Below are 18,973 nucleotides of genomic sequence, written 5' to 3'. Positions count from 1 at the left end.
GTGCCCTTAGAGGCAATTTGTTGAGCAATTGGAGGGCAACTTTCAAAGGCATCTCAGATTTTCAAAAATCATCACTCAGCTTTTTCATGGAGGATTTCTGAACTTGGGGGTCAGCTGACCCACCTTGCCCAAGGTGATCCACCACTAATTATGATGTGTAGAGTTTTTAAGGTTCTTGACAAACTTAAGAATAGAAGTTTGGTGCAAAGCATAGACATATAATTGGAATCATTGCAGATTATGTATCTAATTTGTCTTTCTTATAACATGACTGAAAATTCTATAGATCTTGTATGCATTTCATGCCATACATCTTATTCCTCTCATCATGCAACAACAGTTAAAGAGAAATTTTTATATACATGTTTCATGTCATCCCTCTATCTCTCTCATTGTTTACGTGGCATGCAGCAAACGCAAATATAATCTTTTAATAATTGTAAACAATGAATTATGATGATAAATGATGTATCTAGACTCACTTCTAAAGTGCTTTACTAAGTTCACCTAAAAAAAAGTGCTTTACTAAGAAGCACTATTATCGAGCGAGATCCCTTGAGTGAGATCGCATTGTTGAAATGTCATTCTAAATTTAAAAACACACTAAAGAAACATTCTAGCATGAAATCTTTAAAACTAGAAATCGTTTAACCATTTATTATTCTTATGAACATTTAAAAAAATATTCGGATAATGTTAGATGATAAAATTATTTGTAGGCTTATTGATTGAGTTGCACTCTAAAATTATGATTCAGTCCCATTTTACCCTCTGAAATTGATTTTGTCACATTTTGTTCTGTAATTTTTGTCTCATGTAGTCTTAGTTCACCCCATTTTCATCTATTCTATCAAATAAACGCTAAATTAAAAGGTAGTTTTGACATTTTATATTTTACACAACATTTTGCTTCCGTCTTGCATGCTAAAACAATCTCAATTCCATTTTCAATAACTCTAATTAAACCCCCCATGTCTGTCTCTATTGTGGATTTATGCAGAGTTGTACTTGTAGCCACTGGATTCAATGAGCGTCTTGAATTATATTTTGAAACACTACCGGATATTTTCTTCTTAAGCAACCCATTATTTGCTTTTGCTAACGGTTGTAGCTACCACTTCACACCAATTTGCAAGAAAGACATACATGGAACATGAGAAAGGTGAAACCCAGCACGAAGTAATACGAATGGAATTTCATGGCTCTCCTCCTAGCTTTGGCAACCTCGCTGCATGGTTCATAAATGCTCCCTTCCTTCATCTGTTTCATGCGAACTCCACACGGGATCGTGTGGCTATACGTCTCAAGGAAATCCTAAAATATCTCATCAGAATTAATCTTGACATGAGCAGTCTTGAAGTAGCCCACTTTACTGGAAGACTCACCTTGACGATACAAAGGCGGATGATATTCATTGCCTTTACAACTAGAGGGAGACATACTCGAAAAATTTCTTGCATGGAAGGTACAAGAAAAATATTTAGAAGGGGGCTTGAATGAAAAAATACATATACATATATATATATATATGGGATGTCAGGTCGCAGCTCAACACCCCACTATCTTCTTGCCCAAGATAATAGAGACTCCAACCTCGCTCTTCATTGTAGGCCCAAGATTGTAGAGCCCAACACCTGGATGCCAGGCCCCACGACCCAACTACTGTCTCTCTTAGCATTAAGTAGCCTAGAGGCCCACTACCTTCTTCATTTTCTCCCATGCCAGCGAGACAAGCCCAGGCCCACGCCTCATCTTTTTCTACACAACATAATAACCAATAGTCCTGAGCGTGCCTTCATCACGCCTAGCCCACACTAGACATAATGCTAGAAGGGTTGCACCCCGACACCAAAGTTATGGCTTCTGGATTGTGCCATGCCTAATGCTTAAAAGGGCCATGCCCCGCGACTCTTTCAACTCAATGCCTTCGCGCCAAGTCATGGCTCTTGCCCCGCAGTTCCTAGCCCGCACCAGCCCAAGTTGTGGCCATTGGCATGCAACTTCTGGCCTAGCCATCTATCACATCGCACTACCACTACCAACAACCCTGTTGTCGTCCATGGAGGCTGCCCTAAGGCAATACACATCGGGAAAAAAAAAAAGACAAAGACAACGTTGACAATTACATCTTCGCAAAGAAAAAGATAACGTTGGTGTGTCGCAAAGAAAAAGACAACGTTGATGATTACATCTTTGCAAAAGCAAACAAAGAAGAAAACAGGAGGGGGTACAACTTCCCTAGCCTTTTCTCTCTTTCTTGTTGGGATAAAAATTGCTCTCTAAATTTATTTAACTTCCTACTTAAGGTAAGCTTAAATAAGTTCTAGAAGTATTTGGTTTCCGTTTCCTAGAAAACTTAAACTCCAGGTCAAGGTGGAGAATCTACATCAAATCAGGAAACAACACTCTGCTCATTTACTCAACTTGAGACTTCTACACCTATTTTGTGTGCAGCCAGTAGGTGTGGGAGTATATGTGCAGCAAAAAATAAACCAAAAATTTAAAAGGCGACACGTGAACTTTTTCCCCGAAAAATATAGAATTGCCATCATAAAATGGGCAGGGCACACAAATATTCCCACGTATAACTTAACATCCTTGGAGGCCTGAGTAGCTAACCATGACTATACCAAGCTTTAATGTTCGTGGCATCAAAAAGTCAAAGGCATTAAAGATAGGATTAATCACCAAATCCGATCTTTAATACATTCTGATTGAAGATCAACTCAAACAAGTAAGGAATCCTCATCACAATCAATCAAAGATACTTACCTGATAATTGCAAGATATTATCTCATAATTAATATCTTCAGGATAATTCTTTTCTTATCCGACAGATGCTCACTTGGCCAATCGGAAGCCACCGCGTGTAGAATAGAACCCTACCATGGCCGACCATCTCTTTATAAATCTTCATCAACACCACATGCTGGTAAGTTTTTGCAATGCACTTAAGCCCTCAACACTCACTGTTTTTCAAAGTTACTAACTTAGGTATCAGAGATATATCGCCTAAATCCCCTCCCCTCACCTCGTAAGCGTGTGAGGCTTTGTCCTTGACCAAATGTTTTTATTGTTTTGTAGACATAATTTCATCATGACTAAAGATGGTGGATTTTTTTAATCACACATAATGCTTATAGGACCATGATTTTTTTAAGTTTGGAGTAAGGTGGATTGAAATACGCCTAACTCAGAAGTCTGGTTATAGGCTCAATTGCCTCAATTGCAAAGCTGACTAAACGGGTCAGTGATGCCACTATCATCCTATTCGGAATCAATGGGTGAAGCCTGTCAACTTCGCTAAGATAAACCATGGTTGTTTTGTAAGATTCAGGAACATAATCCAGCAAGGAATCCACAGGTTTCCTATGATCTTGGAGTTCTTACAATCTAAAGATTGGCGTGCAGTGCAATTAATCACACTCCTAAGAGGATGCAATATCTTCTTCCTAGATATCCTTCAGGATTTTCTCGATTTAATAAGGATTCTACCATCCTAAAAGGTCATCTCCTCGACTGGTATAAATACACTTTTCTAGAGTTCATCTCTGGTAAAACAATCTTTGCATACTTATTCTCTTATCCACTGCTTGAGTCTTAATATTGCTTACTAACTTAATAGTCGGAGAGCCTTTGACTGGCACACCCTTCTGGTCTTTGGCTTGCTTTTTGTGTGTTCTTTTACAAGTAAACGAGTTTGGGCATCTACATCGTGAAATAAACTATTGAAGTGTCTGCCAACTCGAAGGGAGTAACATCTTGGATCACCAGTACTTTATCATTGAGAGGAGCATTGGGGCTTTCTGATCTTTTTTTTTTTTTATTTTATAAGGTTTGCCACTAACAAATTTCTTTGTGGCACTTTCAAAACGTTTCATTTTCTTCTTTTCCAACCTTGAGGTTTCTATGACCTTCTTTAGATCCTTCTCGTCTTTAGCATTCATTGCGTTAACCCAAGACAAATTTTGGATAGAATGGTTGGTGCACAGAGCAGTGATGGTGTCCCTCCCATGCTCTCTTGTTCTCTTTGGGGTTGTGAGCCATTTTCAATTCCAGTGTTCAAGAGGGATAATTTTGAAGGCCTTATCAATTAACTGAAGGTGGCATTGGCTGATAATTATACTGTCGTTGCAGCTGAGGCCAGTGGATGAAATATTTCGAATTTTGGGTCTGAAAATATCTCCTTGAAATAATCAAGACATCTTTATACTGGCCGATAATAATCAAGACATCTTTATACTAGTCTTTGTTGTGGCGCAGCAAGTCAGTTATGTAGGCTAGTCATCTAACTTTGGGTCTCCATTGAAATAAGTAATGTGGATCGGAGATTTTGTGCATGGTATAAAACATGCAAAATTCTTGGATACCCAGCTGCTCCCCATACAAGTTATTCAAAAGCTTGAAACAAGTGAGGATGCAAAATGACACGAGAGTCAAGTTGTAGAGAGCAACATCGAAGTAGCTCAACACTTGTTTCAAGAAGAGAGAGGGAAAATTTCAAACCCAAGTTTAAGTAAGAGGGGTTTTTGGTGCATGGACACTCAGGATCAAAACGTTTAGGGAAAGGATTTTCAACATCATGATCACCTTCCTATTTAACAATTCAACCGTTTAGAAGATGCTAACGGAGACTAACAAAAAATTTTACTTCTCCCTCACTTCGTACCCTCACCATTGGAGGCTTAAATTGAGAATCATAGTTATCGGCATGAGCATGAAGTTCGTTTGGGGGTGCAACCATTGATTCGGATGAAAGCATTCAAAGAAATCAAGCATATAGATGTGGAATGGTGGAAATTTCATACTTGATTTATAGAGGGAAAGTTGAAGACCTTTTCTAAAGAGTTTGGGAATTTGTGAAGGCCAAAAAAATAAATCTAAGGATATTTAAAAGAAGTATTTCAAAATCACCTATATGTTGAATACGGATTGTCATTAGCAAATTCAACGGCTGGATTTGGTTAGAGAAAGCAATGGATAGAACTTTGTTTTTTGGGCACATGCAACTGCTACACTCTTCATCATTGCGATATTGAATGCACGATTCACAAAGTAGTGTGCTTGTATACGGATTGGCTCGATGTCCAAAGGTTTGCAATGAACAAAGCTAAGACACCACACGTTTTAAGGAAGAGAAGAGAACGGTTTGTATTCCGACTTACTTCGAAAGACATGGTCTTTAGGTAGCTATCCATCTTCAAGGGGATGCAATATCTACTTCCTAAATATCCTCTGAGATTCTCCCGGTTTACCTTAGTTATGTCATAGTTATGTCACAATCGTCTTGTTCCAGAATCAGTGGGTGAAATCTGTTGACTTTGTTAAGATAAACCATGTTTGTTTCACAAGATTTGGGAACCTAATCTAATAAGGAATCAACACTTCCTATAATATTGAAGCCCTTATAATCTAAGGATTGGCGTGCATCGAAAGTAATCACACTTTAAAGATAATGCAATATCTATTTCCTAGATATCATTTGTGATTCTCCCTATTTAGTAAGGATTCTACTATCCTAAAAGGTCCTCTCCTCGACTGGTTAAATACACCATTCTTGGGTTCATTCCTGGTAATGTAATCTCTGCATACTTATACTTTTCTGCTTGAGTCATAATATTGCTTTACTAACATGATCGTTAGACAGCCCTTGACTGGCACCCTCTTTCTGCGATCTTTGGCTTGCCCACGGTTTGTGTTCTTTTACAAGTTAACAAGTTTGAATATCTCCATCACTTACTGCGGGGCGCAAATTTGATTCCAACAGAAAAGATAAAGTAGTTTGTTCCTTTACATTTATCACTTTTTTTCTTCCCTTCTCATCATTATTTATGTTAGAATTTTTTTTTTTTTTTTACAATGATATATTACTTTCAAATAATCTTAATTGCAAGAAGATGGATTCGAACTTGGATGTACAAACAAGAGAATTTCTATTTTAATCAATATGGTTATGTCCACGTATACATGCTAAAAGAACTTTTACCTAAACAAGCTGCATGCTAATACCAACAAACAAAAATATGCATGCAAAAGTCGTATGGTCCATAATAACCAAAATTCTAATGTAATCAATAACCCTAAACCTTGACTGCGACTATAAAATCGAAGCCAGACCGTTATAGAACTCATCCCATCTTGCATAAAGAACAGGTAAAACAATTGACGGGTTTATCGACTCCAACGATTCAACTCTACATAAAAGCGAACATTAACCTTGATTGACTTTTTATTTACAAACATAAGATAATCTGCACGAGATTCATCTAAACTACGAGGAGGTATAATGATTTGAATTCAGATGTTATCGTTTGAACCCAGAATATAGTGGTTTGAACTCTATTCATTAAGACAATCGACCACTACAAATATCTTGATTTGATTTGGTAGGCAAACAGATCAGCACATTGCAACAAAATCCTTTAGAGTGGTGATGCATCGAAGTTTAAGGAATATAAGAGATATTGAAAAAATGATAGAACGAAGGAGCTAAAATTCTTTGATTCAGTTTAAGCTTTTGATGGGACAAGTATTTACCTATATTTTTCAGGTCTTGGCAAAACTTGCTGCAACTATTTCCCTATCAAGCCCCACCAAAAGCCTTAATTATATATTAATTATTTTTCTTTGAATGGAAATACGAGCAGATCTTTTCTACCAACGTTACCATATCAAGTGATCCGGATCTTTGAAATTTCATCAAACAGCAAAAAATTATTATAGCTTTTAAAGGGTTAGAATAGGTGACCGTTGAATGAAATTTCAAATATCCAGATCACTTAATTGATAACCTTAAATGAAAAGATCCGGAGAATATCTCTTATGTAGAAATACTTTGAATGTTTTTAGATAAAAAAATATATATAAATACATAGAGACAGGAAAGAAAGAAAAACACAGACAGACAGTCAGACAGTCAGACAATCACCGAAGAAAAAAATATTAAGAAACTAAACTAGAAAGTAAAAAAATTATATAGTTAATTGAGAGTGAATAATAGAGAGTGATGGAGCAGAGTCAAAGGAAGTTGCAACCTTTTGAAAAAGGAAAAAACAAGAGAGAGAAAGTAAAGAGAGAAAGACCGAATGAAATGGGGGAGGCATCAGAATCATATTACTCATGACAATGAACACACCAAGTGCTCATCTCTCTCCTCCACTTCCCCACTTTCTTCAATACCCAACAGACCATCCATATCTCTCTAACTCTTTCTCTCTCTAGGGTTTTCACTCTCGCGTGTTACTACCACCATTGCCTCCACCGCACTTCTCCTGCGGGTATGTTTCTCTCTCCCTCCCTCCCTCTCCCTCTCCTTAATCCATATCTGGTTTGCTTTGCGTTATCTAATCTGGGATTTTTTTTTTTTTTTTATGATTCTTTCACTGCCTCTCATTGTCTAATTTGGTTTGGTTTGCCGTTTAATTTTTGTTTAAATTTAGTTTGTTGATTGATCGATTTATGCGTTCAGTGGACGAGAAATTGTGGAGTGGAAAGTGGTTTACTTTTTGTCATTGTGTAGAATTTGGTGTTGAATTTATTGGATCGTAAAGTAGGATTCTTTTTCCTCAGTTTGGAGTTTTCGGAATTGGTGTGTTAGGGTTTGCTTGTCTAATTGATTGCAGTACCAATGTGAGAAAATAGTAAATTTGAGATGAAAAATTTTCTGTTTAATTGTGGTTACCGTTACAACTGGAAAATGCTGCAGGTTTCTTGCTTGGTATGCAGATTCTACAGATGTTTCTTTTTTCCCAAAACATTGTGTCAAAGTCACTTGTAGGGAGTCTTTATTCGCACGTGTTTGTAAGAACATTGGGCTGAAGCCACTTTGTAGGAACTCTTTATTTGTTTTCCTAATCTAGTGATCCTTCTGAAAACAAAAGGGTGCAAGTTTATGAATTGTTTACGTGATACTTCGCTGTTGACTGGTTTTATTTCAAGAACATTGTACCGAAGCCACTTGTAGGAAATCTTTATTTGTTTTCCTAATCTAGTTATTTTTTCTCAAAATAAAAGGCGCAAGTTTATGCATTTGATCATGTGATACTTTACACGTGCTTGTATTGAGTAATTTTTAAGTACAACATTGGCGGCATACTCAGGGATCATGGGTACATAACCAGGCCTTAATCTATGAACGCAAATGTTAAACTTCTGGTGACATTGTCAGGTTCATCTTTGGCTGCAACTTTGGAGAGTTCGGAGTTAGTTGGGTCGCATGCAAAGATTACATCGCTTTTATGTTAGAGAAGCATAAATTATCAGGAAATGGAAAGAAAGCGAAGACTTTATGGGGATGTATAGTTTTGGCTGTGTTTATGGGTAATCTGGACGGAAAGGAATAGGATAATTTTGAGGATTTTGTAGGTATAAGCAGAGGGGAGTTATGGGAGAAAGTTTGATTTTGGTTTCATTATGAGCTTCAGTTTCTACAGAATTTAAGATGTGTCCATCTAGTTATTGGCTTGATTGGAAAGCTGCTATCAATTAGCTTTATGAGTTTTCATAGATGCTTCTTTTTAGGGGGATTTCGTTTTGCTTTGCTGATTGTTTTTCAGTTTCTTTGTGGGCATCCTGTCCACCTGTGTAATTTGATTGTCATAAGCAAGAAAATGATCTTTCTTTCTCAAAAAAGAAAACATTTGACCAGGACCTAGGTGTCCTAGTATTACTCATGTTCTTGACCATACATGTTTGTGATTTTCTGCTATCATCTGAATGAGAACTTGGCATTGGAAACTAAATGCTTTGCATTTATGCTTTATAATTGGTTTAAACTAGATACTTATTGAGGATATGTTTTCAGTTATACTTGGTTAATTGACTGGTTTTGGTTTTTTGTCAATGCAGGAAGCCTGCATTTCTCTATGTGGTAATCAATCATGCATGGGAATGGAGAATTTTTTATGAGACTCTTGTTTGCAGAATTTTGTTCGCTTTTGTAATTGGGAGATAGAATGCACATATAAAGACCGATTAACTGGTTTGACATTAGTTAAGCGATACAAATGGAGTTTGTAAGGTCATGGTTTAAAAGATTCAAGTCCAAGGAGCAAGTGAAGTCGTCAAAGAACAAGGATACTACAGGACATGGGAAAGAGGGTTCAAAAACCCCAACAACTGAAGAAGTGCCTTCAAATGTAACCAAGCAGAGGGTTGCAGCTGCAAAGCAGTATATAGAGGATCATTACAAGAAGCAGATGAAAAGTTTGCAGGAGAGGAAGGAGCGGTATGAGTTTAATATTTCTCTTTGTAATGGTGGTGTTAGACAGGGTACACTGTCTGACACTACCTACTAAACTAGTTAATGCTTGAGTGGTACCTGATTGTTTAGTTTTCTCCATTTTTATGACTTGGAGTAATGGTAGATCATGCTTTTAATACAGACGTAATATACTAGAAAAGAAGTTGGCTGATGCTGATGTCTCTGAGGAAGAGCAAAGCAACTTGCTAAAGTACTTGGAGAAGAAAGAAACAGAATATATGCGTATTCAGAGGCATAAAATGGGCGCTGATGATTTCGAGCCACTGACAATGATAGGAAAGGGTGCATTTGGAGAGGTATATCTTTTCTTTTTTAAAATGCGGTACTCTGTCATTTTTGTCCTGTTGTATCCACTTACCACGTCTTTCTGTGTGCATATTATATTTGACCATTTGAGGGGTGTTCCATCTTCCTCTTCTATCTTTTTTTAAGGGTATTACTGGAGGAATAGTCAGGACTCAGGAGAATAAATTTATAAGCTTTAGTTGCATTATGGCGTTGGTTTGGCAATTGTGGCATTGTGTGTGGGTTAGGTCTCATGTGTCAAAGCAACTTGGGGTTAGTGGCAAACCCATCACCGTACCTGGAGTTGGTTCTCATGTGTCATATTAACTCTAGTTAGCAGCCACCTATGAATGTGTATGAAATGATGGGCTGTTGCATGTACATGCTTAGATTGCATGGAGTTGCAACTTGATGGTTCATCTGACTGTTTTTGGCATATATAACTCATCTTCAGAAGTAAAAGTGGCCATTATGCCTTACAACGTCCGACCTGTTCCTTTCTCTGATACAGGTTAGAATCTGTAGGGAGAAAGCAACTGGCCACGTATATGCAATGAAGAAGCTTAAGAAATCAGAGATGCTTCGGAGAGGCCAGGTATACATTCTCTCAAACCTTGTTTTTTAATCTAGTTTAGTTTTTCTTCGCTGGGCTTAGTACAATAGATATCTTTCTGTTTAGGTTGAACATGTGAAAGCTGAGAGGAATCTACTTGCGGAGGTTGAGAGTAATTGTATTGTCAAGCTCTATTGTTCGTTCCAGGATGAAGAGTACTTGTATCTAATTATGGAATATCTTCCTGGTGGGGATATGATGACTTTATTGATGCGCAAGGATACACTGACAGAAGATGAGGCTAGATTTTATATTGGGGAAACCATCCTAGCTATTGAGTCCATTCATAAGCATAATTACATTCATAGGTAAATTGATGTTAATGTGATGATCTGATTATACATATATGCTGTATATATAGATACCTTGTTATCTAATTCTTACATCTTACCATGATGAATAATTCTTCTTTGTTAATGTGTTACAGAGATATTAAGCCTGACAATTTGCTGCTGGATAGAAATGGTCACATGAAATTATCAGATTTTGGATTATGTAAACCATTAGACTGCAGCATACTTCAAGAAAAGGATTTTTCTGTGGGAAAAAATCTTAGCGGGGCTCTTCAAAGTGATGGACGCCCTGCACCACCAAAGCGTACACAACAGGAGCAACTGCAGCATTGGCAGAGAAACCGGAGGATGCTTGTAAGTTCTAATGTCATGTTCTTAATATGCCTATCGTGATTATAGTATTGGCATCGATAATACAAATTCAGCGTGCTCTTGTTAAGTCTTTACTGTGGAGGATTGGTATCCTATGTGCCATTATTGTAAATGTTTAAACTCTAGAGCTTATCATTTCTAGTTGACAACTTTTGATCATGTCAATACTTCATCGTAATGCATCATAGATCTTAGTTATACCTGACCTGGTCTATCTTAAATGGCATTCCTTCATTTTCTCATCAGTACACAGAAGTATCTATATAATTTTAATATACCTAGAGACATCTCAATTGTCACTGTGTTTTGGAATTTTCAAACCATTTTTCATGTTGCAGGCATATTCTACTGTTGGAACCCCAGACTACATTGCCCCAGAAGTTTTGCTGAAGAAAGGATATGGAATGGAATGTGATTGGTCAGTGTATAAGAATTGACTATATTTTTCAAATTTGTATCTCTTCTTGTAATTCAGCTGAGATATTGTTAATACTGTTCTAGGTGGTCTCTTGGGGCTATCATGTATGAAATGCTTGTGGGATATCCACCCTTTTATTCAGATGAACCCATGTCAACTTGTAGAAAGGTAATTTCAAGAGTACTTGTTTTTATTTTTCATTGGATACATCAGCACTACTGTGCCATGCCTTTAGGGGTTATGTGCAGTAGACACGACACACAATGAAAGTTATTCACACAGAATTGTTTCAAAAACTACGTCACACAATGATAGGGTACCTTCAATGTATAATATAACTAAAGTAGCAAGGATGAAAGGTTTCTCCCATGTTGCTTATGTTGTCCTCCATTTTAGAGGGATTGGTAGTTACAGTCAATTGGCGCATTACAGTCCTACTTGAAACTGTCTTCGTTGGTTGTCTTCTGATCCTTGTAGAATCTCTTCATCCCTATGTTTCCCCGTTTTTATTAATGGCAATTGCTTTTATCTATTTTAAATGTCTGTGCTCTTTTCTGGCCTTCAATTTATCTCATAATTGCTGTCTTGCTGCTACTTATTCTGCTTATTTTTGTTCGTATTGGCATCTATGGTTGTAAAGTACCTCTTTTCTGAATTATCCAGATAGTTAACTGGAGAACGCATCTGAAATTTCCTGAAGAAGCTAAACTGTCTCTGGAGGCGAAAAATCTCATTAGTAAACTGTTATGTAATGTTGATCAGAGGCTTGGAACTAAAGGGGCAGATGAAATAAAGGTGTCGTGTGGTGTGTTCTATTCTAGATTCTCTAATCTACTGCTACAATTGGACTGGAAATTGCTAGAATGAACTAGTTGGAACTGTTATTTTCAGGCTCACTCTTGGTTTAAAGGCGTTGAATGGGACAAATTGTACCAAATGAAGGCTGCATTTATTCCCGAGGTCAATGATGAGTTGGATACCCAAAATTTTGAGAAGTTTGAGGAGGTAGATATTTAGTTTCGTGTATGTTTGTGTATGTATCCATAGCGTTATTAGCCATTCTTGGGCATATTTTTCCTTATCCTTATTTTCCGATGGTAGGGAGACAACCAGATTGAAAGTTCAACGAGAGCTGGTCCATGGAGAAAGGTTGGTACTATAGTTTCAGTTGTGTGCATTTTGAAGCTAGAGCTCCACTCTTGTAAGATTTATGTCGGTGGCTCACATTAAACTTCAGCTGCTTGAGAATTTTGACTTTTGATGTAGATGCTGTCTTCTAAAGATGTCAACTTTGTGGGTTACACATACAAGAACTTTGAAATTGTAAACGATAACCAATTGCCTGGGATTGGTATTGTCTTCCATCCTTTATATAGCTTATTATATATGCACTCCTTAAAACAACTTTTCTTAATTGTATGCGCTAATATTTTCAGCTGAATTGAAGAAGAGCACAAAACCTAAGCGGCCTTCCGTCAAGTCTCTTTTTGGTAAGATCTTCTAGTAAGTTCATTTTCTTGTTCAAATGAAATAACATCCGTCATTTGGCAGTGGTTAGTAGCCAGTGAGCATTGTCGTGTCTGGTGCTTCAAGTTAATCTGACAGGAAGTTTGAAATAAACCAGAGTCAAATTCACATGCGAGTTTATTCACATTCTCGGTTTCAAGTCCATTATCCAAAATACTGCCAAGGTGTTTTTTCACGCATAATACACATGAAAGAGTTGTTCAAAAGTCTTAGCTTTTTAGATATTTAATAATTTGCAAGCCCCCAAGCCTTACTTTGTAATTGATGAAAATAATGAGACGACCCCCTTTTCTGGATTCTTTCTATTTTTGTTATTTCACTTGTTATATATGATTTCTGTTTCTTATTGTCTGAAACATCAGCTTCTCCATTGATTTTCTCTTTTATAATCTCCCAAACATAATGAACATTGACTTGGTTTCTTGACAGACAATGAGTCTGCGACGGCGGCCAATCAACCTGTTCAAGGAAGCTTTATGAAACTCCTCCCTCCCCAACTAGAAGTCCCCGAGAAACAAACAGAGTGACTCGCGGTGAAGTATGCTAGTTTCTCGCATAACTTTCAGTGGCTGTAGAGATCCAACCAAATAGTGTTTTTTGGTGATTAATTTATCCGTAGATCTGTTGATCGGGGGCAAAGGCCTCAGAAACAAATCGTTTTTTTTACATATGTTCTGCAAAGTATATATTCTTTGAAATGGTTGTGTATTCTTTACTCTTACTCCCTTTTGTTAAGATTCAAAAATCGTGTACAATTTGTGACATATTTGTTCATGGGTAGTGATTATCATACCAATGTGATATAAAGAATGAGTAATTTGGAAGCGCCATTGATGGTTGACAAGCCTGAGCTTTCGTTTCGGTTTTGTTCCATCTCCGTTCAATTTCGTTCCGATTTCTTTTTGTTTTTCATTTGATTCGACGATCTGGTTTATGTTTGATTGCGTAGGCGACAGCGGTGTTGTGGGAAGTAGGGATGGGCAAAATACTCACGGGGTATAGGTAACCAGTTACTCAGTCCATTTAAAACTTATAGTTATGGTTATGGGTAACCGTTTAAAAAAATAAATGGTTATGGGCTTTATGGGATTTAATGATTCGAAAGAGAGAGATTCATCCTTTTACGGTCTATCTGTTTACCCATGAATTTTAAATGAATGGTCATGGGTATTATGCGCGTGCAAAAGACATTTTTTGAATCACGGCGTGCTATGCATGACTACTTATTTTTTTAATCACATTATTGCTAGCTCATTGTGAGGCTAAGCTCATCCTCTCTCCCTTAGTGTAGATAATATCATTTGTTCAAAAAAAAAAAAAACAAAAACAATCATTTGACAACTAATTGAATCACATTATTACGCGCGGTTTTTTATAACCGGCAATATGTCTTTTACGATGTTTTGAACATGTTTAAAAATAAATAAAATGATGTTTAATAAACAACTGATTGAATCACATTATTACTAGCTAATTATGAGCCCCAATTATAAAAATAAAATAAAAAAATGCACAAAAAAAAAGAATTATAAAAACACTGTTTATATGACGAAAATATACTTTCATTATTTGATGCATTATTTTGGGCTACTTTTGAACATTTTTGTTTGGGGAGCATTTTTGTCCCATTATTTTTGGTGAAGCCCGTGTTGGCTTTATATTGCTAGCTCATTGTAAGGTTTAATTATAAAAATAAAAAAAATAAAAAAACTGCACGAAAAAATTAATTATAAAAAACACTGTTTATATGACGAAAATATCCATGTATTATTTTGGGTTGCTTTTGAACTTTTTCGTTTGATGGGCATTTTTATCCCATTATTTTTGGTGAAGCCTGTGACCCCAAATGGGGTTGGTGGCTTTATATAGTAGTACAGATTACAAATGAAAGCTCGGGGGAATGTATTAAAAATGCAGTGACGAACCTAAGCAAATTGTAGGACATAAAGACATGGTGGTATTTAAGATTGCTGCAAATTACGAAGCATTTATGCCCTTGTGTTGATATTTCTCCTCAATTCTTAGCAAATTTATTAAAAATATCGTTCATTGAGCTAGTAAACAAATCAATTATCAGTATTAAGTCATATAGACAGGTGGCATGATCTCAACTGTACAAGTGTCGTAATCTTATAAGTCTAGTTAGTTAGGAGGTTGCTTAATCATTAAGTTTCCTACAAACTATATATAGATGTTGAGGTATCCTTTTGTAACTAATTCATTCAGTTAAGTAATACAATTGATATCTTTCTTTGACTTCTCTCTCTAAAACTTCATAGCTTCTCTGTTAAGCTTTCACAATGTTGTTAATTTATCCGTAGATCTGTTATTTTCGGTGATTAATTTATCCGTAGATTTGTTGATCGGGGGCAAAGGCCTCAGAAACAAATCGTTTTTTTTACATATGTTCTGCAAAGTATATATTCTTTGAAATGGTTGTGTATTCTTTACTCTTAGTCCCTTTTGTTAAGATTCAAAAATCCGTGTACAATTTGTGACATATTTGTTCATGGGTAGTGATTATCATACCAATGTGATATAAAGAATGAGTAATTTGGAAGCGCCATTGATGGTTGACAAGCCTCAGCTTTCGTTTCGGTTTTGTTCCGTCTCCATTCAATTTCGTTCCGATTTCTTTTTGTTTTTCATTTGATTCGACGATCTGGTTTATGTTTGATTGCGTAGGTGACAGTGGCGTTGTGGGAAGTAGGGATGGGCAAAATACTCACGGGTATAGGTAACCAATTACTCATGCATTTAAAACTCATAATTATGGTTATGGGTAACTGTTTAAAAAAATAAATGGTTATGGGTTTTATGGGATTTAATGATTCGAAAGAGAGAATTCATCCTTTTACGGTCTATCTGTTTACCCATGAATTTTAAATGAATGGTCATGGGTATTATGCGCGTGCAAAAGATATTTTTTGAATCACGGCGTGCTACGCATGATTACACATTTTTTGAATCACATTATTGCTAGCTCATTGTGAGGATAAGCCCACCCCTCCCCTTTAGTGTAGATAATATCATTTGTTCAAAAAAAAAAAAAACAATCATTTGACAACTAATTGAATCACATTATTATGCGCATGTTTTTATAACCGGCGATATGTCTTTTACGATGTTTTGAACATGTTTAAAAATAAATAAAATGATGTTTAATAAACAACTGATTGAATCTCATTATTACTAGTTAATTATGAGGTCTAATTCTAAAAATAAAATAAAAAACTGCACAAAAAAAAAAAGAATTATAAAAACACTGTTTATATGACGAAAATACACTTGCATTATTTAATGCATTATTTTGGGCTACTTTTGAACATATTTGTTTGGGGAGCATTTTTGTCCCATTATTTTTTGGTGAAGCCCGTGATCCCAAATGGGGCTGTTGGCTTTATATTGCTAGTTCATTGTAAGGTTTAATTATAAAAATATAAAATATAAAAAAATTGCACAAAAAAATTAATTATAAAAAACACTGTTTATACGATGAAAATATCCATGTATTATTTTGGGTTGCTTTTGAACTTTTTCATTTGATGGGCATTTTTGTCCCATTATTTTTGTTGAAATCTGTGACCCCAAATGGGGTTGGTGGCTTTATATAGTAGTACAGATTACAAATAAAAGCTCGGGGGAATGTATTAAAAATGCAGTGATGAACCTAAGCAAATTATAGGACATAAAGACATGGTGGTATTTAAGATTGCTACAAATTACGAAGCGTTTATGCCCTTGTGTTGATATTTCTCCTCAATTCTTAGCAAATTTATTAAAAATATCGTTCATTGATCTAGTAAACAAATCAATTATCAGTATTAAGTCATATAGACAGGTGACATGATCTCAACTGTATAAGTGTCATAATCTTATGAGTCTAGTTAGTTAGGAGATTACTTAATCATTAAGTTTCCTAAAACTATATATAGCTGTTGAGGTATCCTTTTGTAACTAATTCATTCAGTTAAGTAATACAATTGATATCTTTCTTTGACTTCTCTCTCTAAAACTTCATAGCTTCTCTGTTAAGCTTTCACAATGTTGTTATCATGGTATCGTGAACTCAGGTTTTTCTCAATCCTGGAGCCATGGTGCTAGATTTGGTATTTTTCTATCATCATGGCGATTTACTGCTTTCTTTTACTTCAAGAAGAATCAGGTTTTGGTTTGTTCGACATCCTGATCGTAATCTGTTTGATTTGGTTATAAATATGAGTTTTGTTAAAACATTGAGGCACGAACTTGAAACTTTCCATTCAAGAATTGTGATAGTTGTTCTGACATGAAGATGTGTTCTTGTTGAAGTGTGATTGAGCATATTGATGTGTTATAATTCTGAGCACGAAGCTTTACTCATGTTGATTTCTGGTGAATTGATGAAGTTTGAGCACGAAGCTTATTGCAATATGTGAAAATCCTAAAATTGATAATTCTAGGGCACGAAGCTCTGTAATTTCTGTTTAACAATTAAACGAATTTGTTAGCACAAAGTTGTTTGAAGGTTTTTTTGTGAGCACGAAGCTCTATATTTGTGAACTTGGTTGATTGTGTTGGTTGATATGGCGTCTACACCACTAAAGATTGAGGGTTTACTTGGCATGCTTACTATTTGTTTACAAGATGATAATTTTGGCAAATGGTCATTTCAATTCCGATATGTTTTAGAAGGATATGATCTATTTGACTACTTTGATGGTACAAATACGTGCCCTCCTAAGTATGTGTTATCTCTAGAGCATAGGATTACAAAGGAAATTGCTGCTGCTTATCGTGCGTGGATCAAAACTGATAAAGCTTTGATTAGTCTCTTGATTGCTACTTTGGGAAATGAAGTTATTAAGTATATTGTTGGGAGTAAGACAGCTCATGAAGCTTGGACAAATTTATGTGATTGATATGCAACTGTCTCTTGTGCTCGGATCAATCATCTGAAGATCGAATTGCATACAATCAAGAAGGGGGTGGACATTATTGAGAAGTATCTTCTTAAGCTCAAACATTTGAAGGATCAATTACTTGCTGCAGGAGAAACTGTCTCCAATAATGATCTCATTGTTACTGAACTAGCTGGTCTACCTGCTGAATATAACATAATTTACACAGTGATTGTAGCAAGAGAATCTCCTATCACTATAAAGGAATTTCATGCATAGTTGCTCAGTCCTGAGAAGACCGTTGAAGACTCTCAGGGTTCTACTCTATTTCCAATGTCTGGCATGTATTGTCAAGGAGAATCTTCCAATGCAAGGGGCAATAGACAATTTTACCAAGGAGAGACTTTGACTACTGGAGTAAATGGACAGTTTTATCATGAAGAGTCTTCTAATCAAATTGGTGTGCATTTCAATGGTGGTACTGGATTTATAGGTCAATTTCAGAGGTCTAATGACAATAATTTCAATCAAAACAATGGCTACAATGGAGGGAACAATACTAATAAAGGCAATGATGGAAATCAGTCCAATTCTAACAGGAATTATGGAGGTTTTAATGATAGTTTCAATGGTCCTAGGTACAATTCTAGACCAAGGTTTTGATGGAGGAAACAAAAACAACGGAGGTTTTTCAGGTTCTTCTAGAAACTTTCACTTTAAATGAGGTTCATCTTGGACTAATTAGAGTGGGAATTCAGGGCAAAAATCTACCATTATACCAAAATGCCAAATTTGTAGTAAAATAGGTCATACATCCCCAAACTATTATTACAAGAATGAACAACCATCTGCAACTACTTCTAATATTCCAGAGTGTCAAATCTATGGTAAAAAAGGCCACACTGCATTGAATTGCTTCCACAGATACAACTATGTTTTTCAAGGTGCAAATCTACCTTTATCTCATACTGCTATGACTGCTAGATTTTCTTCTAATTTCAATACAAACCAAGCTTGGATAATGGATGATAGGACAACCCACCACATGACTTGACATATGGCTAACTTAAGTATGATTACACCATTTGAGGGAGATCAAAAGATTATAGTGGGGAATGGAGAGTGTCTTTTAGTGAAAAATATTGGTTCAACCTCTATTAAAACTTCATCTAAACATCTACATCTTTTTACTGTTTTACATGTGCCACATCTAACTGCTAGTTTATTATCTGTCTATACACTTTGTAGAGATAATAATTGCTATCCTTGATGAGTTTGGTTTCTGGGTACAAGACAAGGCAACAAAGACCATTCTAATGAAAG

General features: G+C 36.0%; 1 protein-coding gene across 2 annotated transcripts; it reads left to right on the top strand.

The window, feature by feature from the left end:
• Positions 1-7,037: 7,037 nt before the first annotated feature.
• On the top strand, positions 7,038-13,600 carry LOC103955806 (serine/threonine-protein kinase tricornered-like). Of its 2 annotated transcripts, XR_007258504.1 has the most exons (15): positions 7,038-7,277; positions 8,848-9,226; positions 9,384-9,558; positions 10,059-10,142; positions 10,227-10,468; positions 10,588-10,807; positions 11,164-11,243; positions 11,327-11,411; positions 11,907-12,038; positions 12,135-12,248; positions 12,345-12,392; positions 12,510-12,594; positions 12,680-12,733; positions 12,795-12,934; positions 13,200-13,600. XR_007258504.1 is itself a non-coding variant. In XM_009367704.3 (14 exons), exons 2-14 carry the CDS (start codon positions 9,006-9,008, stop codon positions 13,295-13,297), a joined length of 1,638 nt encoding a protein of 545 aa, XP_009365979.1. In that variant the 5' UTR covers positions 7,040-7,277; positions 8,848-9,005; the 3' UTR covers positions 13,298-13,600. The 2 variants fall into 2 exon arrangements, 1 of the variants encoding a protein (XP_009365979.1); XM_009367704.3 differs by lacking the exon at positions 12,795-12,934 and having other exon boundaries at positions 7,040-7,277.
• Positions 13,601-18,973: the final 5,373 nt, after the last annotated feature.

The sequence above is a fragment of a genome, unplaced genomic scaffold (genome assembly GCF_019419815.1).
Source record: "Pyrus x bretschneideri cultivar Hongxiangsu unplaced genomic scaffold, Pyrus_bretschneideri_v1 Contig21, whole genome shotgun sequence".
NCBI lineage: Eukaryota > Viridiplantae > Streptophyta > Magnoliopsida > Rosales > Rosaceae > Pyrus > Pyrus x bretschneideri.
The sequence above is the reverse complement of the archived record's forward strand: the minus strand, read 5'-3'. Positions and strand labels throughout refer to the sequence as shown.

What these genes read in the sequence shown, in the direction of transcription:
- LOC103955806 (XM_009367704.3), top strand. Translation starts at nt 9,006, where the DNA reads ATGGAGTTTGTAAGGTCATGGTTTAAAAGATTCAAGTCCAAGGAGCAA. An exon ending in GAAAGGGTGCATTTGGAGAG is followed by an intron (nt 9,559 to 10,058) that starts GTATATCTTTTC and finishes TCTCTGATACAG; the next exon opens with GTTAGAATCTGTAGGGAGAA. An exon ending in AGATGCTTCGGAGAGGCCAG is followed by an intron (nt 10,143 to 10,226) that starts GTATACATTCTC and finishes CTTTCTGTTTAG; the next exon opens with GTTGAACATGTGAAAGCTGA.